The sequence below is a fragment of the Micropterus dolomieu genome, linkage group LG03 (genome assembly GCF_021292245.1).
Source record: "Micropterus dolomieu isolate WLL.071019.BEF.003 ecotype Adirondacks linkage group LG03, ASM2129224v1, whole genome shotgun sequence".
In the NCBI taxonomy this organism is placed as follows: Eukaryota; Metazoa; Chordata; class Actinopteri; order Centrarchiformes; family Centrarchidae; genus Micropterus; species Micropterus dolomieu.
This window is the reverse complement of record NC_060152.1, coordinates 25664701-25689315: the sequence shown is the minus strand read 5'-3', so window position 1 is coordinate 25689315 and position 24615 is coordinate 25664701. Positions and strand designations below refer to the sequence as shown.

Sequence of the window (24615 nt, the reverse complement as noted above, 5' to 3'; positions counted from 1 at the left end):
CAGCAAATATGTGAAATAAGCTACTACCAAACTGTTATTTCAACCAATATTACTTGTATAACAATTATGATATCAAATAAAATCAATTACAAATCATTCATTTGATCTAGCTTAGGCACTTTTATTTTGGAGGCAGCAAGGTAACGAAAACAAGTATACCCAACAACAGGTGCCGGAAGCAGAGAAAAGTCTGGCGGAAGTTATCGGAGAGTGAGCAATGGACTTCACATGACACTATTCACAACTTGGATTAATAGCAGAAAGGTCCTCTAAGTGGCTGTGGATCAATTGGAGAGAGCCATGGAGTGTAATGATGCATTCACATACACCGTGAAGCGAAACATTTACGTTTACCGGCAGGAGGAGCTCAGAGTTAATTTCTTTTGTAAAATTAATTTTCATTTTAATTGTAATTTTTGGGATTAGTAAATTGATTTATCTTCACTCGTGCTTCTCAACCTGTCTACTGCAGCGAGACAATCTGACCTCCACTGTTGTTATAGTCTGACCGTCAGTGGACACCCAGAGTGCTGTTATACTATTCGCAGGTTGTGTTTATTCGCGGTCGCATAACTTGCACGAGTAAAAAAGTTTACGTCAAGGGCAACTGGACTTGGTTGAAGATAATTTTCCAGTATCTTCAACCAAGTCCAGTTGCCCTTGACTTTAACCTTCGTTGGATAACTATGACCTGGATCACTGAGAATCTTCATAAACATATTGTATTTGAATGCACCATAAGTGTTACTGGGACACTAGCTCGGGCTTGATCAGCCCTGGTGTGGTTAGCTGGGTGAGGGAGTCTGGTCTTGAAAGACCCAAAATATCCAACGACCCCAGGTTACATCACTGATTGTGTGTCCTAGTACATCCAAAGATTTATGTTAAAACAACACTTTCATATATTAATTTAAAAATAAATTAAAATTCCAACACCAGCAAATTAAAACAAAAGTTGTATTTATTTGGCACAACACAAAAGTGCATTATAATAACACTACACATCACTAGTTGGCATGAAAACAACCTCATGAATTGTTGGTCTTTTTCATTAAACCTCAAAATAAAACTTCTTAAAATGTATTTTAAAAAATGTTTTCTTTTGTTATCACTCCGTAAGGCACCTTTATACTGACTTGACAACTGGATTACACATAATTTGCAGATAATTAAATTTTTGTGCAAATGTTATTGAAATGTTTTTGACCAAAGTTTTCAGTCTGCTTTGCTTTATTGTCCATGTAGTTTTAGCACTGCAAAACCTTTGAAGCCTCGCAGTTATGTTCACATGTTGAATATATTAAAAATGATTTCTTAATGTTTTTATTGTTTTTGCAGTGTAGAAATATGGAACCTTAGGGGGTTTACATATATACCAGAGGACATCTTAAGTACAGAATCGTATAAATATGCTAGTTTTCTATCTACGCATAGAGTATAAAAAAACAGGTTCGTAACCTCTTGTAAATAACTTATCCCTACAAATTGCATTTTTATTGTTGTTATTGCAGACAAAACCCCTAGCTCATAATTTCACATTGTTTGGTCAGATATACAAGTCATTGTCAGAACAGTTGAAAGCACAACAAATTTTCCCATTTTTCTTATAAAAACATGAGTGAAAATAAAGAATCTTTGGTAAAGCAAATATAGAATAGAAATGTCTATATATAAAATGCATCGAAATACAAAGTACAATACATAAACGGCTACAGCAAAGGGTCGACAAGGCAGAGAAATCCAGCTTTGACTTAATAAGAAACTGCGTTTAAAAAATCGACACTTTTATATTTAATATCACAAACCGATCATAAATTACTTGAGACCTTCAGAATGCATCAGTCTTTGGACGGCATCCTGACACCTTGATGCAATGCAAAGAGAACCACTGAGGTATTTCATCTTGATTACGTCAAGCATCACGTGGACGACAGGAGAGACATAAAAGTGCATAAGAATTAAACTCATGTCTGCTCCTGGTCATCTATAGCAAACACTGGAATTTTTTCCTTCCAAAATTTCATTCCCTAACCGCAAGTGCCCTTTTTCACCAGGTAGTACTTTTCTCCCGTTTGGTACTTTAATGTTTTGCTCTCACATTTTCTCCTTCCCTTGCAGGTCGTTCAACACAATGTAGGGAAGCAGAGAGATGCAACTACATTAACCTCAATACAGTATGATAATCAACTTTATTGGTTATCAACTTGTGCAGAAAGGAAGAGAGCAAGGGCACAAGGAAGGCAAAAATTGCAAAGTCTTTGGACTGGAACATGTCCACCGTGTCTACTTGATGGTTATCATTCAACTTGGTGGAAAGAAATACATTAACAATAAAAATAGTGTCAAAACAATTTTGCAACATACACCCATCATTCATATATATATATATATATATATATATATATATATATATATATATATAAACCAAGTCATTGTTTCTGTAAATATAAAACAGTCACAGCAGCAATGATACACCATCTCTTGTCTGGTCACATGTTCACCTGGTCACCTGATCTGGTGGACATTATATCCAACCAATCAGTGGTCAGTTTGAGATTCTTCACTTTGTAAACGTTGAGAAAAATACTGCATTCACGTCACATGGGACTAAAAACAAGCCTTATAAGTGTACAGACATCCAAATATGATATATAAGGCTACTGATTTGTGACCTCTTAAAAGCACAATTGGAAATCTCTTTGGATCTTGCACCTTTTCACATTCAGCGTACATGCACCAGAGTGATGTGTTTGGATTCATTTACAAAACAGCAAATCATGAATTGCAATGTCAAGCACAAACACACCCTGCATCAAACAGCTGTGCATTGCCTTTGCAATTTTGGTGTTGCAATAATGAACTGACTTGATGACATGATGATAAAATGCATTGTAAATACATTTAAAATGTGTGAAGACTACGAAGGAGCATCTTTTCCATATGACATGAGTGCAACAAAAGAAATAGAGCAGCTCTCCAAAGCAATTTCTGCACACTTTTACATCGATTTTATACCTCTTCCTAAAAGAGATTTGAAAACACTGGAAAAGTAAACCAGTGCATTGCCCCCAAAACAAACAACAACTTGTGCCATTACATCATTTAACATAGGCAGTATAACCTTGGGAATTTTTCTGTTTGTTTTTAATGGTAAAATAGCCAACTTCACCTAATTATGAGATCCACACAAAACATACGTGCAGATTACAATTACACTAATTAGATAGCGAGGGTGCTAGCATCTCAACACCTTTCAGAGTTAAGAATGTAATCGTTGATGTTGTTCAGTTGTTTGACAGAGGAAACAGCCTGGCAGGGCAGGGCGCTGGTAGTTTCAGTTTGACTTCAACTTGAAGCTATGTAGTGATGGGTTTCTGGCTGCCCTTTGGTGGGGGCAATATGTAGATTAGACTCTGGTTAGGGTGTACAAATATTTCTTGGAGACACAATGATGCTCTGCAGGTAAAATATTCTTACTGTTCAAGTTAAACCGTAATGGGTGGAGATAAAAATCCATTTTCTTAGGCTAAGTTGCAAATGTTAAATTGAAGCCCAGTGAAAATGACATGGGTAAGAGGTAGCTAATATTACAAAGCCTAGCGCTCTTGCTGCCAACTGCAATGTATTTTTGCCTTTCTGTGCTGAGTTATTAAGGGTAGCTAGTCTGCTTACCTTCAACCAAACATGTTAAAGAAATCCAGGCAAGCTAATTAGCTAGCATGCTGATGTTCCAAGATGATGAATGCTATGGTCATGCCTGAACAACGAATGAACTAAAAAAGCAGCCAATGTCATTCATACTGTATGCTATTGTCATTCAAGTTTGGAACAGAGAAACTCTATTCTTGTTTAATTCAACCAATTTTGCCTCCAGAGCTGCTCTGCATCTGAGAAACATGTATAACAACAACATGGTGTGAGTGAAACCAACCCAAAAAGAGAGTTCAGTGGTAAATGATGACTGCAGTCCATAAGTCATACATCCAGCACCATATCATAGTGTGATTCCTTCTTCCTCTTCCCACACTTATTTATGAGCACTGCATACAACGTCAACAGCATGACCCAGTAACTGGCATAGACGATTGCCCCTATGATCAGAACAATCTTTTCTGATTCAGGAAAGGGTTTTCGAGTCTGCAGGATTATTGTGTAGATAATCCCAATGAAGAGGATGGTGAACCAAACTGAAATAGGAATCAGACCAATGAAGTTCACCACTATTGTTTTCCTCCCGGAGGTCCCCCATCCAGACTTGTTGATTGTTGCTATTGCAAACATTTTTGCTGGCAACAGGCTTGACATGTACAGTACAGAGTAGAATGACATGAACACCATGACAATGTTACCTCTGAGGCAGCTGGCAAATGACGACTTGATCAGTGCCACTGCCTGCACAATGAGTAGAAACAACAGAATATTCCAGAGCCTTCCTTGGTAGAAGAGTTGGATCGCTGTGGCGATGAGGAAAAACGGGAAGAAGCCCGTGATCACAGCCTCATAAGTCATCCATAGATGGTGTTTGTGGAACCACATAGAGTTGTATAGCCATTCTCTGAAATATGACTTACTCCATCGCGTTTGTTGATTTAGCCACCGCAGGTATGTAATCGGCGTCTCAGTGAGGCACTTTGCTCGTGCAGTATATTTGGTGGCATATCCAAGGCTTAGAACTCTATTCGTGAGATGGCGGTCATCCCCAAAACTACAGTGGGATCCCATGAAAGTCTGATTGTACCAGTCTTCAAGGAACTCACGGAGGAGGGAGTTCCGGTACATTCCTAAAGGCCCACTGATGCACTGCACGCAGCCAAAGTAGGACTGGCAAGCCCGCTCAATGTTGAAGGCCATCCAGTACCGCACACTACTCAGGAAGGAAATCCACGATTCGTATTTGTTCAGGATCTAGGGAGGAATTGATGATCAAAAAGAAAAAGTTGGAGGTTATAAATGCTCAGTTTGTCAAATGTGTCACATTCAAGGAATAACAACAATTCATAACTCACCTGTACATCTCCTCCAACGCCTCCCACCATAGGATCTTCTTCTAGGACCTTCACCATCTCCACCGATGATGCTGGGTCCAGCATAGTGTCAGAGTCACACACCTGAGTGAAAACCACAAAATAAACAGTGAGCTACCTGTGTTTTCGGGCCAAAGGTCATCTGTTACTGTAATGTAAAAATGCACACAGCTTGGGGATCTTTTCCTTCTTCGAATCAAGGATCTAAGGACAGAGGATGTCGTATGCTGTACAGATTGTAAAGCTCCATTTGGCAAATTTGTGATTTGTGATTTTGGGCTATATATAAATTAAATTGACCTGACTTGAGAATAGTAACAGAACATGTTCACTGCCAGACTAAAATCATCTGTTACATCCAAAGTCTCCCCTTCTTACTTACTTACTAGAGAACAATGTAATCCACCTTGTCTACTATATTTGTTCATATTTGAAAAACATTTACACAAAATCAATATGTAAAGTGTTATTTATGGGTGGTGATGGCGCATAGATAAGATGCTTGCCTTTGGTGTAGGAAGACCTGGGTTCAATTCCCACTGTGAGACATCCACCATTGTGTCCCTGAAGACACTTAACCCCTAGTTGTATAACAATTGTAAGTTGCTTTGGATAAAAAAGTGTCAGATAAATGTAAAATTTATCAAAGTCTTTCTTTTGAGACAGACCTTTGGTGGTCCAAAACGAGATCAATAAAGTGTATAAAACAAGTATGCCACCAATTTAAAATTTTAATGGTCTGATTAACAAAATGGCCAGTCAATAATCCCCTGCAACAAAGAGTAACAGCTTTAAACTTAATCACTACCTACTATCTTTCTGATGTTTAGCTCTCTCCATTTTCTTCTATAAATGGTAATTTTCCTCCCCAACAAAATCAGGTGATGAAAACAAACCTAGTGCCCAATCCCTATTAACAAAACACATCTGTTTTTACTATCATCAGCCTGCAAAACTGTCACCCTTTCCCTACATGTTGGAGGGTATTAGCGTGATTACTGGCAGTGTTGCAGTAAATTGTTTTGTAATCTCTTGTTAAGTTTCTGGCAAGCTGTAGCTAGCTGCAGGTGTTAAACAGCTTCATATCAAATACTTTTTATCCTCAAAGTTTCATTTTTGTAATGCAGACTCATTAAAATCCTTCTAGTATTATTACAATAATGAGGATTCTGTTCAGCTTTACTCATTGCTCAAGATGTCTTTTTGTAACCCAACCAGCTGAATTTTACTAAACAAATGACATTGGCAAACAGAATGTTGGACAGAATTTACTTTTAAACTTATGCCAGGTTTGTACATTTGATTCATAAGATTACTAGTCAAAGTATGATTTAAGTGTCATTAACATGCACTGAGATTATTATTTATTATTATTGTTTAAATGATATGACAACAATATTTCACTAAATCCCATAGAAGCTTTTAGCCATACAGACATGTAGATTTGTCTAATTCGTGTTAAACTCTAAGCTATTTGACATTTTCATCACCAACAAACAAATATGTACCAAATTCAACCTTACTTTGACACAGTTTTGTGCCCTGACTCTGAATAGCACTCGTGTAGATGATGTAACACTCAGCTCTGTGAAACAGATCTGTTATTACACTTAGACATCAACTACTGCTTCCTTTCTTCACGCTGCACTTCACAACACAATGTACACAGCCACCGTCCATGTAAAAGCAACACAAAAGACTCTTTGTGGACCCCATATTTGGCTTGGCAGAGCCCCCCTCCCTTCTCCAGCCCCCCTCTTTCTCGTCTCTTTCCCTCGATCTTCAGCTCACACCGATGTCAACTGTCCTTGTCTTACCTACTATGTGTGTGTACAACTACAAAGGTATACACAGAGGCACATACCACTGAATATTTTACCTGTTATATAACGGTGTCTAGTTTGCACCACTGACACCTCTCGTTCCCCCCTTCTTTTTGTTTCTCTCCCTATTTCCTCGCCCCTTTTTCATTCAGTCTAGTCATTTTCACTATCTACCCTTCTGTAAATTCACAATTCCTTTATTATTTTCAATTAAACCCCTCTTTTAATATACATTTCTAGTTTTACTGACTTACCTGCACATAGTCCACACTCCTCCCCAATGCTTTGAAGGGTGTGTACATAACTTCTCTCTTCCCTCCCCACTTCTGCATGATGCACACACACTTGTTATTCAGCACCAGCCTGGAGATATGCTGAAGGCTCTCAGCGTAGCTCTCATCTGTCTCCTCCGCCCCTCTGTTGTGATAGTTACTCCGCCACACGTATGTGGCCGATTTCTCCTTTCCCATGATCTCTTTAAAAATGTCCATCATGTACAAGTCATCGTCGGAGTTCCCGTCGATCACCATGATCACTTTGATCCCCGGGTACGTCAGCCTCTTTATCGACACCAAGCATTTCTTCAGGTAGTTTGGGTCTTCTTGATACGCTGCAATGCACAGCGCCAAGGATTTATTCAGTTTGATCGGCGTTTCTAAGGACCGCCGCATGTTTCGGTGTTCTAAGAGCGCAAACATGCTCTGGATAATGAGGTGGACGACCAAGATGGCGCCATACAAGCCAAAGGATAGGTGATTGCGGGCTGTGGTGAAGAACTGGTAGCCCATGATGTAGGCCGTGGAGATGCCCACCAGGAGGGACACACCAAACATGGTGGTCCCAAATATCCGCAGGTAGGTAAGGACTCTATCACACCTCATCTAAGGGCAGAATGAGAAAAGGGTAACATTTAGTCAGTGTAGAATATTACAGGACTGAAGTTCATTCATGAATAAAACCTAATGTATGCAGGTCATAGAAACTTCAGCCTAACGTTTCCTTATTTTTCCTTCCTTGTAATATACTAAAGAAACAAGAAGATAGTGACTTCCCACAAACATCAGATGACCATGCTATGACTTGGAGAGGAAAATGTTAAAGAAAACATTTATGTTTAAAGTAACAGACATACAATAAGACACTCGGCATACATAGAAAACACAGACTTCAATACCAGCAGCAGACTGTATGAAGCTTTAATAAGATGCCACATATGAAAAATGCTTATTCACAGCTTTTCAGCATACTTTTCTATGGCACACACAACCTTTTTTTTTCTTACAACAAACCCAGGTAGAGAAAGCAGTAAAGTTTCTCCCCCTTTCTTTACTCCCACCCCTCCCCAAACTCTCTAAATGTCAGACAGTTGTGAGTAGCCAATTGTTCCAACTCTCCTTTAGTGTGGGTGGGCACACATTACAAGATTTCTTGACCTAATTAACCAACAAGCTGGCTGCCCCTGCCAAATATCCAAACTTCAAGTGCTCTCTAAATGCTTGGGAGAGACTATTATGATTTTTGTTCCTTCTCTATTGTAAAGCAGGGGGTTCAGAAATATTTTCATTTAGGGATTCCATATAAGGGGCTCTGATGTAGACCATGAATGATTGTTCTGTGGGTTTTAATGTGGGGACCAGAGAAGAACATCCCCTGCTCTTGTGTTTAAACTCAAAACTTTAATGAACCTGAGCCCTGCTGTACAAAAACTTCTGCTCAGAATCCTGAAGTTTGTTTCCAGCCCTCATTATGTTTCGACCGCCATCTGTTTGGCAGATCAACGGAGACCCACTCAGCGTGGCTCAGCTCGGCTCAACGCAGGGCGGACCACCCTGTGATGTCATCTGTTTATATCTCCGTGGGAAGAAGAACACAAGAGCTTTTTAGAAAATGCTGCACGTGTGCTTCTTCCTGTCTGTTGAGTCCCCATTTTAAGTATAGAAAATCATGTCTAGGATTAATTATATGCAAATATAAAGATGTACAGTGAAGAGAGGGAGGATATGACATTATATTGCTTTAAAGATTATGGAGAACATGCTTTTTGCAGAGCGAAGGTTTGACCCATTGACATCATGAGGGTCAAAGAACGCATCTCTGTTCACCGACTCAGTGGGAAGCTCCCTTGTGGGACATCATTTTGACAATTTGAGCTGTATTTTAAAGATTTAATTGTTTTTGGTGCCATTTGATGAGCCATTACAGACAGTACATTTTATGGCATATTTCATCTTAATGTATCATTGCATGGAAGTTATACATGTAAGTTTATTGAAGACAAGAAAGGCATGTAAATAAGAACAAGAAATAAAGTCATCAAAAGAATAGTACACACAGTCCTTGTGCAGCAGTCTTTGTTATTTGGCAAGAGTTCCTCACACCACACCTAAACAGACAAGACAGATGGAAGGAGGGAAAGAGACGCAGAGAGAAAAAGAGACAGCATTGTAAAAGACAGTTGGGGAGATTGGGAGAGGAAGGCAGAGCCAAAGAGAGGGAAAGAAAGGAAAAAGAAAGTGGGTAAAGGCTAGCAGCGAACATAGAAGTAGACAGATGGATATTTAGGAAGGCTGCAAGAGAAAAACAAAGCAAGAGACACTGTGAGAGTCGTAGAAGCAGGGAGAGAGGCAAAGCTAAGAGAGAGGAGGATGACCACACACCCCTTGGCTCAGACATAATGCCTTGTTCATTTGATCGTTGGCTGAGAAGGCCACAACCAGTGCAGCAGGCCTCCTCTGGCACGTGGCAAGGCTCTTAACGTCAGCCGCTCATTTACAAGACCCCTGACACAGGCGCTATACACACACACACACATACAAATGTACATATAAAAGCTTAATACACTGATGCAGAGAGAGAGACAGAGAGACTGTGTGTCTGTAAAAATACACATTTTTAATTGTGTTAAGCTGAGAGAGCGTTTCACCTTAGACCTCCTTTAGTTTGTGCACCATATGTGTGTGTGTATGTATAATGTTTTACAACTACATAAGGTGGTGAAGAGCAAACTCTTTCACCCTTTCTTCCTGCATCAACTTTTTTGAACTCCACTGTTAAGGAGAAAACATGTTTCACCATAAATGTGCCATCTAAATTCATGCACCTAATAGTTTGTGAATGTGCGGTGTTGATATATTTTTGGCAAAACATCTTTGGTTATAGGAAAATAAGTCATCACAGATTTTTTTATATGCCTCCATGATCAGCTAGTGCAGACAGATACATCAACACCTACTGGGAATTTATGGTTTCTGATTTATCTAACATGCATGTCTTTGGGCCTCAGGAGGAAATCGGAAAATCTGGAGGAATCCCCTGCAGACATATGGAGTACATGCAAGCTCCACACAGCGTTTGTTACTTTTTGACTGCTTGTTTATTTATGATTAAAGACCATACTCACATGAAACACTCTCATTAAAGGTTTGTGGTTAAAATACAAAACCGAACTGTGAAATTCAGTTCAGGTCATGATCCACAGACATACATCTTTTGTTCTTTTCTCCTTGCAAACCAACTGAATGCTGTCAAATGCAGGCAGACTTGGGCAAAAAGAAACAGCTCAGACATTGGTAGCATGTCATAAGCCCTTATGGGTGTGCGATCCAATGCAAAGGTCAAGACTAACAATCAGCTCAGACTGCAGGAAGATTCTCTGCAGACATGAAATCAGTCGTGATGGTCGTTATAACTTGGCCCCGGCCCCTGTGAGATAAAGCCTCTAATCAGAGGAATATCTGTGACAGTGAAGGTGTCATCGACACATGTGGGTGTTGTCACTTAAATATTGTGTACGTGTATCATGCCGATATATGATGTGTGTGTAAGCGTTGAAGGTGTCATTAGTACATATGGATGATATCATCCCAGGTTTGTTTTTGTATCTTGGCGCATGTGAAAACCCAGTTCTGTGTGCGTGCGTGCGTGCGTGTGTGCGTGCGTGTGTGTGTGTCCAACCCATATGGTGACCTTGGGTTTGGATGCATTAGCAGTCTTACTCTGACGCCATTAATAGTCTCTTGAGTAAAACTCCCACTGACTCTGTCTCACAGATAATATTACAATAATGTTAAGTCTTGTATGGATGGAGAATAGATGGTGGGTTAGCAGAGAGATGAATGAATGCATGAATGAGCTGTCTCGCTCTGTCCTCTGGGGAAAACTCTGTACGGCTCTGTTTGAAATAAAAGGACAGTCTGTGGATAGTAGTGTTGTAGTCAAGACCACCAAGACCAAGACAAGACCAAGACCAGAGTTTATCGAGACTAAGACAAGACCAAGACTTTTAGGGGCTGAGACCAAGTCGAGACCAAGACCGAGGGAGGGCGAGACCGAGTCAAGACCAAGACCAGTTCCCCACATTACATGACACATAATAAAATGTGGAACAGGATCATACTTCTCAAATTGATCTGAAAGATCCATATTCCCATAAAACACTCACATACAAACACTGAAATCCACGTAAGCATGTTTATTCAACACTCCTTTTCCATGCTTACCATTGCGGTGGCAGTTGCTAACGGTAACTACACATTTTTAATTAGGGTTATTGGTTGCATTTGAAGCAATACATTTTCCATCCAATCAAAGTAAGGATGTTAACAAATAAATCAGACAATGCAAAACCAATTTATTGATATTCCCAAAGTTGTGTCTTGAAAAAAAATCCCGAGTCCTCAATGTCCGAGACAGAGACAAGACCGAGTACAAATGCGGTCGAGTCCGAGACGAGACCAAAACTATCAAAAAGTGGTCTTAAGACCGGTCTCAAGACCACTACTTCCCACTGTTGCTGTATCACTGTGGAGCAGTATATCTCAGGAGACTGTAAAAACAATTGGTGATCTGTTTCATTCATTTGAGCCTTATGATCTGACCATATAACCCTATTAAATATGAATAGACCTGCACATACCTTTCACGCTGAAAAAACGTTAATTGTGCATTGTGTACTGTTATGCACAGTGCACTGTTTAACAAAATTCTTTCATGTTAACATCTGTACAACATATGTTAAGTTTATGGTACATATATATACTTTAAACATCTGTGCAATATGGATAACTGACAATGAGCTACATGGTTACTGACAAACAAGACAATGAGTCTACTGGCATGCCAGTGACTCTGTGAGGCTGTAGCCAAATGCTAATGTCAGAATGCTAACATGCTCACAAAAACAATAGAAGCACGCTGATGTTTAGCAGGTACAACTAGTTTAGTGTGTAAGCATGCTTACATTTGTTAAATAGCACTGTAACTAAAGTACAGGTGAGGCTGATGGGAAAGTTTTGCACATGTAGTACATAGTCATAAAACAAAGTATTGGACATATTGAAAATTTGACCTGATGATGCAGTTCAATGAAATGTTAAGAGATCACCAATATTGGGAAGACCATAAATGTGAACCTCATGGTGGTGTTAGTGGAGATGTCAGGGTTACCACCAGTCAGAACGAATCATTGTCTAGGATCCATGAATGTGTGTACAACATTTTGAACCAATCCAACATTATTATCCCAATTAGGAAATGCTATTGCATTGCTGAAATTAGTAATATCCCAGCTATGCAGATTTTCTTTTAGAACTGTGATAAGGTTGTTTTTTCATATGTACTCGTGTGTGTGAAAAGCCTCACAGTCAGTTAGAGTTTCAGACTAAGCATTCCTGGTTTGTGGGGTAACAAAAGTTTATTTATATTTCTGTGACCCATTTTGGTCCATAAATAAAATGTCTAATTTAGTCAGTAGAATCAGCGCTTGCTGTAATAACCCATATGTATGTTATGTAACAGTGGATAGCTGTCAGTTATGTGACTTGTCTGGGTGAATGTGAATGCCTTTAAATTCTGCTGTTGCTGCTAAACACTTGCCATGTGTACACGTGTGTGTGTGTGTGTGTGTGTGTGCGCATGTGTAAATATGTGAGCTAAGCATAACATGTACAGTGTGTGTGTGTGTGTGTGTGCATGTGTAAATATGTGAGCTAAGCATAACATGTACAGTGTGTGTGTGTGTGTGTGTGTGTGTGTGCGTACTTGCACACAGGGAGAGTGGTGTGTGAGTGCACGTGTGCTGCCGAGAGGAAGAGATGGTTTGACTGAACTCACAGGAGAGCAGTGGAATCCCTGTCTGCGGGGTCCGGGTTCCAAGGCCTGTGATGGAACGTAAAATATAACAAGGCTCGCCAGACTGTGTGTGTGTGTGTGTGTGTGTCTTTATACAGTAAGTACAATATGTGTACGTGCATTTTTTTGTGTCATTGTTGCCACAGGCAGTATAAATGTGAAGCAGAGCCAAAAAAGAGAGTTTGCCGATCTGTGTGGAGCTGAGATAACGTAAAGCTTACATCTTTATGTTATCGTGACTGAGCAGTTACTGGTTAAAATCAGCGTCTCTGGCCAGATGAGTCTTATTCACAAATTAAACTTTAATGTTGCTCTGAAGAGCCAGTTCACACCTGTGGCTGATACTTTGGCTTATAGGATAAGACATTTATGACAATGCCATTGTCTCTGTCAATCTACAGTAAATAGAGGCTAATGAAGATTTATAAATTATATTTATGGTTTGCTAAAAGCCTTTCAGTAGTGATCCATTAAAGACATATTGGAAAAGTTTATGTTATCACCAAGCCAGTATTGGGAAGCCAGACCTGCTGATGTCATACACACCTTTGAAATCTCAAAGGCATGATGTTCTGCCAACAGAAAACACACATATGCAAAAATGGAGAGATGCGTCGTCTGATCCCTGTGTGTGTGTATGTGTGTGTGTGTGTGTGTGTGTGTGTGTGAGCTGAGAAAAGGCCAGGACGCATTTAAAAAGCATTAAATGTGGGGATGGCCCTCATGACGCTTGTAGCAGGATGCAGGAAAGGCTCACATGTTCCTGAGCAGACGGCGAGGCAGAGGAGAGGGAGCGGCAGGGAAAGACTCCAGAGTTGGCTGCTGACTGAGACACACTCACAGCTGGCTCGCTACTTCCTGCCTACTTTCTTGACATGCTTTAAGGTCTACTTTGTATGATGGTTTATGAAAAATAATCACATTTTAGTGAGACAAGTCTCAAAAGATAATGTGTTTGTGTTGTTTATTAGTAGAGTATAAAAATGAAATATACAAATAGTATATATGGATATAAAATCAACAGCTGTCATGTAGTTACAACTTGTTTTTTACCTGTCTTTTATTTCTGCAGTTTATTCTAGTGGGAATAAAACTGTATACTCTTAATTGAACTGAAAGGTCATGGGAGTTTTCAAAGGCACCTCCAGGAAGTTTCTGACCCTCTCAGCCCTCCTCTTTCTCCACCTCTTCCTCCCCCCATGTGCTCACGGTGTGCTGTTGTTTTGGGAGCGTTGTCATTATAAGAACCAGAAGTAAACAGTAACACCTCTCACTGTGTAATCCTGCACTACTCAATACATGATTGGAATCAGGTGTAGAGGGCCACAACTGCCAAAGGTACAAAGTTACAACATTAAAAGGGAGTTGACTTATATACCCTGTTTCCTCCATCATCTACTGTCTCTCTATTTCCTCACCTTCTGTAAGCTATTAGAACCAGGTGTGATAAGGCTCTAACTGGCAAAGGCACAAAGGTTACAGCATCTTAGGAGAGTGTTTTGTATTATGTTTGAATTACATCAATTTCTTTGTTGTGAATCATCTCTGTCTTTTACCACAACAGTTGGGATTTCATCATTTAGGTTTTAGTTAATTTAAAGTGAACATGGACAGTGACGCTACAGATCATTTAACAGAAAACTGTGGTAAATCCATTCTCAATGTTGAAGACAATCTATGCTGGTTGGTATTTGGCATGTCCTCTTCCTTTGATTCATCCCTAGCTCTTTTTTTTTTTTTTTTGAATGAGCAGAAGGAAGTGATGCAACCGTACTACAGGAAGGAGGTGAGTTAGTGAGATGGGAGACACCAGACTGTTGGTGGACTTGGCTCAGGTCAGTGCCAGCTGAGGCAGTGGACTTGCGCCACTGTGGCAGGCTCCAGGATTTCCAGCCAAATTACAGCTGCACGGCTGAGAATGCCTCCCTCTACAGCCACTCCTCTGTCTGATTATTTGTTTGGTTTTCTTACCTATACTACATTTTCACAATGACCTTTTTTTCACACCATTGGTTTCTCCTGCCACTGAAGGCTGTGAAAACTTTTAAATTCTTTCACCTTTTATGAATGAGTCTCTGTCATTCATTGATCCAACACTTCACCTTACCTGACTACAGACAGTTATCAACAGTGCTCTAAAATAACTTGGATTCCTCCCTATATTTGGTTGAAAATTCTATTCTAGCACACTGTATTATCACAGTTAATTACAGCTAAGAGATAACATAAGAGACAGAAACCCATAGCTAGCCTGAATGGATGGATGAAATGATAGATGTATTAAGGGAAGAAAGAAAAGACTTGGCTTTTCCACAAGATATACCATAAGTAATATCATCAGAAACATCAACAATGGTGATGTCCAGCAGCTAGCAATATACGCTGTGCTGCTACTCAAACACAGCTTACTTTATACAGCTCCTGGGTTACTTTATGTTATAGTGTAACTTCTGGACCTATACTGTGTGATACAGTATGAGGTAGTGGGAATCTACGTCAGAACCTCACTGACATCCAAATTTTTGCTTTTACTGGCTGGCTATAGTGCTCCTTTACTGCTGCTTTACCAAGGGAACCTGGAAAAAAACTGTGGCATTAATGCAGAATAGATGAGGTAGGTGATGGTGTTGGTGTTGTGCGTTTGGGAGGGGCTGCGCATATGCACTCTCTCTACTAACTTCAGTAGTTATACCTTGCCAGCCCCATGGCCCTACAGACTGAAGGACCCATGCTGTGAGAAGTAATGGCACGTGGGACTTGTTGTGAGCTCTAATGGAGACCAGCCATGGAATGCCTTCCTCTGTTAAGTAGTAAACCTCTCTGTGCGCTGTGTGGAGGAACATCCTGTAGCAATGATGAGCCTGCAGAAAACTGTGTAAACTGTGTGTGTCACCCATTGAAGAGTACCAAAAAAACTTACTTTCCTTGCTTTTTTGGTGCATCACCAGTTATCGTAATCACTTTCATGGACTACCCACATTGCTGCACATAAGAATCAAATCTCTGTTTTAGGTTTAATGTTTCACTAACAGGCACCAGAAATGGATTGCCTTCCTCTCTGTAGCACACTGAGCCCCACACTCAGCAGAGGAACTCCCTCAAGGGCTGAGATTAGGGAAAGCATGTTGGTATTAGTCTGGATACGTCTGTGCATTGACAGAAGCTCCACACATGTCCTGGTTATACAAAGAACGTGTGTCCTGAAACTATCATTTTAAAATCTACATGTGGAACTTAGTAAGATTGGGAATACTGATTAGTGTGGTAGCTTCTGTAAACATTTCTCCAGGGATACATTAATAGTTCACATGTTTTTAAACAATGCACTGTTGGGTAAGACAGCAAGTTTGAGTCAATATATGATACATAGTAACACTCATCACATCATTCCTTACAGGTGGATATCTGCGGATAGCTTGGCATTAATATGCATCATGAGAAGATTTCCCAGGTCAGTAGGAAGTACATTCCATGTGTAGGATAAAAACTGTACCGTACATTTTAGATAAATGTCAGGAATGCTTAGGCATCCAACTCACAGATGGGCATTCTTAGTGTGGGTTTTTATATGAGCCAACAGTGGACTCTGCAAACTGAGAGGTCAGAGTAGGCAGATGGAGGAAGAGAGTATGCCAAAGGAGTGTGACAGATGTTCATTTGCATTTGTGTGTTTGCCAGTAGTGGCTGTGACGGGAGTTATAATTCTACCTGCATAGGCTACTGTTGCATCTATTCAATTATGACCTCAAGCATAAGATTGACCTGAAGCTGAGAGCGGCTGGATGACCTGCTGATCATTTCAGCAAGGTAAATGTCTGCCACCCCATACCCAGCCACTCAGAGTACATTATTGTCATGACTTACTAAAGTTGTGTCTAAAACATGAAATGGTATTCAGAATTCACATGTGCGCAAAAAGCGGTCTTTCACATAAGGCATCAAATTACGCGCTCCGACCACGAGGCAAGCTGAACTTGTCCAAATCCAGTCTTCCCATTGGCTCACGCAGTTCAAAGAATGACGTATGGCTTGCGACGTCATAGATTTATTTTATTCTCAGGGTAAAATAACTGGCTCAGCAAAGACAATGTGTAGTTTTATATGATGAATCTGAGATGTTTCGCACATGTCCACAGCTGGCACTGCTGGGCAACGAGGCATGACAGTGTTCGTGCCAGTTACAACAAATTGAACCTTATTTTATTCGTTTAAATGTAATAAAATTTTAAATACAGTAGCTAACATTTGTGAAGGAAAAAATAAAACTTTCCAGAGATGCAATCTGCTTTTACGCGAGACCAGTTAAGGCGCAAGAAGAGAGAAAAAAGCTGGCATGCTCCTAACTTAAAGCATCACTGCTTAAATATTGGACAACATCCTTATTATTTAAAATTATGAAAGATACCCAAAATGCCTACTGTATATTGCTTGAAATGAGAGTTTGGAGCAGCAACATGCCAAAAATAATAACTTAACGCAGTTAATTCGACTGGCTTCTGATGGAACATCATTCACTTTCTGTTAGCAGTCTGCATGGTCACCAGACCAAATGATCACTGGCCGCCTACCTTAAAGCAGCTGTTGTCCTCTTTTTCGTCCTTGAACAAGGATTTGGTCAACTCCGGCGGCTTTGGTACCACTCCACAGGGGAAAAAAGTCTTGAGAAAGTTTCAGAGGACACTTGTGTAGTAATGAGTCTCATGAATCCGCTGAAATTGATCCTCATTAATAAGATATAATAAGATTCAGGAACGTTCCTCCTGCTCAGCTAGATGCTCAAAAATATTCACGTTACTTCTCTAGTTTTCAAAAGTCTGCGGGCAATCATGAACTGTGCACCGCATGCATCTTAGGTGTACAAACCCAGACATTATGTCAGTCAACTTTGGCATCTTTCATATAAAAAAAAGTATAAATAAAAAGTACACTATAGAAAAATTATAAATATTTTTCTCCATCAACGTCTGACAGTTTCATTCATATTTTTAAAATAAAAAAAAGTTACAAAAAAAGCCATCTTTGGCAGAGTCAATCATAATGACACAGAAGAAGAAAAAAAAGTTTCCAGCAATGACCCTGACTATAAAATTTATATCATTTGTATTTTGCTGTCTTGAGGGGCATGTAGGTAACTATTTCTATAGTTTCCTCAAGCATCCAGGTTACACAGAGCGCAGAGAAGTGGCCAAAAGTCGCTGTTGTCTAATGCCTTCCAGACGGCTGTGTGTGGAGCCTCCTTTATGCCTGCTGCGGCTCCCAAACTCCTTTTACCGGGCTACAACAGATTGGCGTGTTGTTTTAATAAGAGGGGATGGTTTCGGGGGGTGTGAGGAGGAGCGACGGAGAGGAGAAGAGAGACTCCCTCACCCAAACTCATTCAAACTCCTGAGGTCGAGACAGCAGAGAGAGAGAGAGAGACTCTGACATCGGCTGCCCCCATTCAAACTTGAGAGCAGAGCAGGATCATGGCATGTTCCTGAGAGGCAGTTAAACCACCAACCTTTGTCTTCAATTACCCCTATATGTAGTGTTAAAACTGACACAGCTCAAAGATCATTACCGAGCTTTAGATTGTATATTGCCTGACACTGAAAATGATGAATATGATGAGAACACATAATCCAATGAGAAGTTACACACTAACTGAAAGGCTGGAAGCAGTGCGAGACTCCAAGCAGTCATCTGTAGGAGACGTGCACATATGCACGTGTAAGCTGGAATTGAATGTTATGGAATTTCAGTCATTTCATTGATTCTCTAGAGCGCAATTCCCAACTTTGACCAGCAGGCCGTGCTGTGTAATACAGAACCGACACTGGGGCGTCTGGAAACAGTAGCTCCTCGGGAAGGTTATCTGAATGGAAAATCCAACCAAAAGGAGAACTCATGTTACTCCCACCAAGACGAGTCAAAAAGTGTCATCATCATCCTCTTCCATAATTCCTGGAAAACTCCAGGGTTGCATACCCAGTGGAAACCTCATATATCTAAATTTGGTCTTTTTGAATTATTCAGATTAGAGGAATAAATGTTTGATGGGATGAGAAAAAAAATCCATTTTAAAATCTGAAAATTGTCCCAAAGCTGAAAACAGGACTGATTACCTTCTTTCAATAAAAGTTTATGTTTTGCAGATACATGTTTATCACAGGACAGTGACATATGTGTGAATCCACAAATATAGTCAGTGGTGATGTAATATATTGTGCTTATTTCTGGGTGGTCTTTGAAGGATTTTTAATCTCTCATTTTTATTTTGGGAGAGAGCTGTAAATGTATACAAGTGTCACGTAAATATTTATTTATACAGGAAGCCTCATTCTCAAGAGAAACATCAGTCACACAAAGCAGTTGTCACGCACAGACACTAACTAAAGTATTAGTATTATAAATATCAGTAAGAAGAACTTTAAACATTCCTCAGAAGAATGAATGTCTCCACCTTCAGTGTTTCTTCTTTGTTTTGCATTTCATTCCAGTAGTAAGGTGCATGGTACCAGAAACCAGCCTTCATGGTTAGTTTTCTAACTTTGGAAAGCTCCTCCAGAGCTACAGAAGATATTATACAACTGTTTTCACAGGCTGATGCTTAGAGCAAAAGTTAAATATCCACTTTCAAGTATATTGGCAACTTAGATAGCAAGGCCTTATAAATGAAAGCACAGAAAACATGGAATAATTGTTTGAAGATGCTTTCCTTAAATGTGAATAACAGGTCAGTGATGGTTGAATTTACTATCAATGATTTCTGAATCACATTGTCCATTATCTGAATTGAGGATTTTGTGTAGATTTTAAAGCACTTTGATGCAAATTTGTGAACTGTGATTTTGGGTCCTTTTTGTGAAACATCATGTTCAGAGCGTGAGCATATACAAGGCAAGGTGATGAATAGAAATGGGGCCTGTGGTAGGAAACCCCCAGTAGACCTGCATTGTTTATGTATGGTGCCATTAAAAACACAGCTTCCAAGCTCCAGTGGGTATGCCCTCATTGTACCAGTCAGTGAGCAACATTATTATTATTTATTGTTTAAAGCCAAATTAGTACTCTACTCTTAGCTTTTTTTTACGTTTGTACAAGCTCATTTCAAGTATTTATTTAAAGAGGGAAATACTCAATCACATGTAGATCTAAAGGCTTCCTGGAAGACGGAGTTAACACAGTGTAGAACAGAGATGTTAGTGACACCATGGGAAACTTTCAAAATGATGGCCTCAATTCAGTAATTTTTCCTTATGTACGTTATTGCACTTTCATTTCAATAGCATACATGGCAAAGTACACAAGTCGCAGAAGTGCTTTTATTTCTACTTGAAGGATTAAAAGTTAGATTTTAGCAGTGCATGGGTACCTCTTCTTGAGCTGAATGATTTGGAACCTTTACTTTCCTGCTTGTTTGAGTATCAACAGCACATTTCACTCAAAAAACAGCAAGGGTTGATGGGAGTAAATGCTGACATGTGAACATGCTGACCACTGACGAAAAGTTGTGCTGTGGGTGCCATGTTGCTGTCAATGCCAGTATTTAACAATATCCATCATACAACTGTGGGCTAAGACTGAAAAGGGTTGTCAAATAAATGTCCATTGAAAGCAACAGATTGCACCACACACATATTGTATAGTCAGACTCTCCATCTGGAAATACACAACTTCTATGTTCTACTGTGAAACTCTACAGGAAGGAAACAGCAACAGAGCTTTGGGGAATATATTGAGCAATTATCCTGGGAGGTATAGTTAGCTGTGGGCCTATGTTCACAAAACATGTCAAAACGTCATTCTGAGGTTTGTTTTATTTTTGCCCTATCCAGTGCAGCCTGAGATTGAACACAAATCCCCCACACTGACACAACCACTCCTCAACCAAAGTGTAGCTTAAACATTAGAAGAGCATCTTTATTAGCAAAATATAATACGGTCGATTCAAATCCCTGGATCGGCTGTGGCAAGACTGAATATCCCCTGCCATGTGAACTGTTGATTGTAATTTTCTTGGCAAAGCATTTAACCCTTATGCAGCAGAGAAAATTCAGGTTTGGTTTTGTCACGCCAGATTTGCACACCTGATCGATGATGCTTTTCCAGGGATGGTGAAAACAATGAATTGCTGCTCCTACTGCCAAAGACACAGTCCAAAAAACAGATATAAGAGTAGAGTTACTCTTAACTTAACTTAGTTCCTTAGAAGCTTTTAAACAACTGTCCCAGTATTTACTTTAAAAAAAAGGATTTCAGAGTTTCTGTATGTTGTCTGGCGATGTCTTTTTAATGTAATGAGTGTTTAGGAAGTTCATAATATCAGTTGGATGTTTGAATTAATTACATCATGCTAAATGTTCATACACACCACTGTTGGGTCATCTTACATATTCACTTAATATGGAAATTAAGCAGCATTCAGTTTTGCCGAAGTAACCAGCCTTACAACTAGGAGATTTGAAGTGATATAGAAATCAACGTTTAAATACTTATTGGATCTTTAGTGGATATAAAATATAACATGGTCTTGCAGTCCTCAATCGTTAGGAACTTTACCTCTTTAGTTCAATTCTTTCAATTCTGAATATAGATCTTGATAGGATTTGGAATCTATTTTTTCCAGTCAATAATAGATGGATCTAACAGTCCATCTTGGTGTTACTGCAAGGTTTTTCCACACAATTTTAACATGATCATTTCTATAATCTTTTGGGGGAATCCTTTCCATGTCACAAAGTTGTGATAAGTTTATTTAAATGATAAGAACAAAGCGGAAAAGACGATGCTCCCCAAGCTCAGATCATAGAAAATACATTCAGATTTTTAAAACAGTACTACAGCTTGTTCACCCCAAAATGTGTTAATAAGTGAAAATGGGTTTCTAAGTCACAGCTTCCAGTTCCGTGATTTTCGGCTGTCTTTATCAGCGTCACCGCTATTTTAGCTTGTGGTGTGGGGATGAAAGGTTGCAGGTGGTGAAAACACCGTAGCTAGCTGTCTTCTGTAGCTTTTCTTACCTTATCCAACGAAGGTTAAAAATCAAGGGCAACTGGACTTGGTATTTAAGGTTTTCTTACCTTAAATATTGTGTATATTGGCATTTGTGTGTACTGTTTTACTCATCTTACAGTGACCTCTTTGAAGTGAGGTTCTTTAAACCCAAGACCATACGTGTCACCTCTCATGACCCCTTTGGTCATGCAGCATTTGAATCACCCAACATAAGCTACAAAGGTCGACCACAACACATTTTTTGCAGATGCACTACCGGTGCCCTGTCAGATGAACTATAGTACTCCTTCATTAGCACCACCTGTCATGTTCCAAATGTGATTTTAATCTGGATGTTGTGTAACACTTTTAAACATATAAGAGTCAATAATGATACAACTTTTTATCATTTGCAATTATCATTTGCACTACTGCCACTTAGAGAGGAACAAGCTGGACCTTTCACATATTACTTTTTCTGTTTCACTGTTTCTATGCTATACTGTTCAGACTTCTGTGCTCACTTGTTATAAAAGCATAACAAATTACATCACTGGATTTATTGTAGGAGGCATAGTTTTTTCAATTTTCTGGTGTTAAAAGTGCACTCAATATACATGGGTTAAACTGGCTCACATATTTAAAAAAGATTAGTGTCTAAGGGATGGGCCTTAAAGAAGCTGAACATTTGATTGAGTGTAGTTGAATGGGTGGGGGTAATAAATCAGAGCTCAGTGTAGTTTAACCGCAGTTGCAGATCAACGGCGTCAAAAGGCGTGGTTTTAGGGTGTGAAGCGCTGTTTCTAGACAGCTCAATCAGAAAACCACCAAAAATAGAATGCTGATTGGATGTTGACATCGGGTCTTGTGACTTGTGGGATTACCTCAGAGACACAGACACAAGCGCAGACACACACGAAATGGATTGAGTCAGGCGTGACACCGTTGTATAGAATTATCCAATACACACACAGACTAGGCTATGGTGGGTTCCCTCCCCCGTCCTCCCTGACATAAGTTGTTACTCCAGGAGTTTAGGTCTAATTGGAACCACGTGTCTTTGCTCTTAAATTCGTCGCAACCTGCAGTGCATGACTTCCTCACGTCTCCCTCGAGGGCTATATGTTAAGCTGTGATTTTCCCAAATTTAGGAAAATAGGGAAAATCTTGCTCAAATACTCAATCAGTCAGTCATCAAATAATATTTACCAAGGGCAAAAGTCAAGCAGTGACTCTGTCTCATTAGAAAGCAGTACATTTGACTGTTATCTTACACTGACAAACATATTCAGCAAAAAGGGCTGCAAATTGATTTAAATGTTAGTGTTTTGCCATAGGCTACATCGTAGCTGAGGTTTAGCTCCTCAAAAATCTAACTACACATCAGTGCTATGACAGCTATCAAGATATCACAGAGACCGCTACTTGGGTTTCCTGCTACAAGTTTCCGCTGCTGGTAGAGATTTGTAAGACTTGTAAGTTACTGAAAGAGTGGCTTAGCCCTGTTAAAGTTTTAATTGAACTGCACTGCTAGATGCACTTATTAAGAAGCAACTCCCCTAAACTCCAGTGTCATTGTTCAGCAGATATAGTTGTATATTTATATATATATATATATATATATATACACAACTATAATGAAATGAAATGATGATCCAATGTTTTCAGACTCTTTGATGAAACATTTTAAATAAAGCATAAAAAATAATGTCTCAAAAGTCATAAAATGTACGTGCATCTTAATGTAGTACTCTCAATGTCATTCCTTTTAAAATGGCCTGATTGTGACTCATTTGTAGTTGCTAAAGTCTAAAAATACAGGTGAGGTGGAGCAGTGTTGGTAATGGATAGAAATAACCTTTGAACCCTAAGAGGAAAGCATCTTCCTCCTCCTCCTCCCTCCTTTGTGGAGTGCTGGCTCAGAGTTTCCACCAATGCCACCATGACCTGGTCAGCTGCTATCGTCTGTGGATAGAATCGTTAATCAGACACACAGACACGCACAAAGTTTGGCACTTCAACAGAAACAAAGAGACTGAGCAAGAGAGAGCTCTTCCTCTCTTTAAGGAAAAGAGAGGAAGAGCTGAAGATTGAAGTAATCAGGAGTGTGTGTACTCATTAGAAAGTTGTGGGAGGACATGAATGCCTCAGCGCAAGAGAGCCTGTGTGTGTGTGTGTGTGTGCGTGTGTGTGTGTGTGTGTGTGTGTGTGTTGAGAGACAGAAAGAGTGGGGCCTTGACAGGGATACCCCACCCATCTTGTTGTGGTATTGTTACCATGGTGATTTCTAGGACCAGACCACCGTGCACAATTAGAGTAGTTATTTAAACGTTTTAAAGGATAACTCTCTCCAAACACTTCCCTCTGTCTGTCCCTCTCTCTCTGCCCCTCCTTTCTTTCTTTCCCCATGCTGTTTTCATATCTCACCAACCCTACCCCCTTCTCCTCTCCTCCAGTGGCCCTCAGTCTGACGTCTCAGCCTCTGCTTGGTGTTATTTGAGGTCACACAGACCTCAGGGCCACAACCTGTGAGAATTACAGTTGACATGTATTCAATCATCATCCCCCCTCATAGGACAATGCGCAGCATTTAACAACAGCTCCATATGTCTGCAACATGGCCGCACAGAGAAATTCTACGAGCCAAAAAGTACTCACATTAC

The 24615-nt window shown here is 39.8% G+C and overlaps 1 protein-coding gene across 1 annotated transcript; it reads right to left on the bottom strand.

Annotated features, from left to right (window-relative positions):
• Window positions 1-2446: 2446 nt before the first annotated feature.
• Window positions 2447-17694, bottom strand: has2 (hyaluronan synthase 2). Its single transcript, XM_046045349.1, has 4 exons — window positions 17545-17694; window positions 7102-7728; window positions 5007-5108; window positions 2447-4905 (listed from the first exon to the last, which is right to left on the bottom strand). Exons 2-4 carry the CDS (start codon window positions 7726-7728, stop codon window positions 3976-3978), a joined length of 1659 nt encoding a protein of 552 aa, XP_045901305.1. The 5' UTR covers window positions 17545-17694; the 3' UTR covers window positions 2447-3975.
• Window positions 17695-24615: the final 6921 nt, after the last annotated feature.

Coding starts and splice junctions, on each gene's coding strand:
- has2 (XM_046045349.1), bottom strand. CDS start 7,728: ATGAGGTGTGATAGAGTCCTTACCTACCTGCGGATATTTGGGACCACC. Junction 5,109..7,101: donor GGAGTGTGGACTATGTGCAG/GTAAGTCAGTAA, acceptor GTTTTCACTCAG/GTGTGTGACTCTGACACTAT. Junction 4,906..5,006: donor GCGTTGGAGGAGATGTACAG/GTGAGTTATGAA, acceptor ATTCCTCCCTAG/ATCCTGAACAAATACGAATC.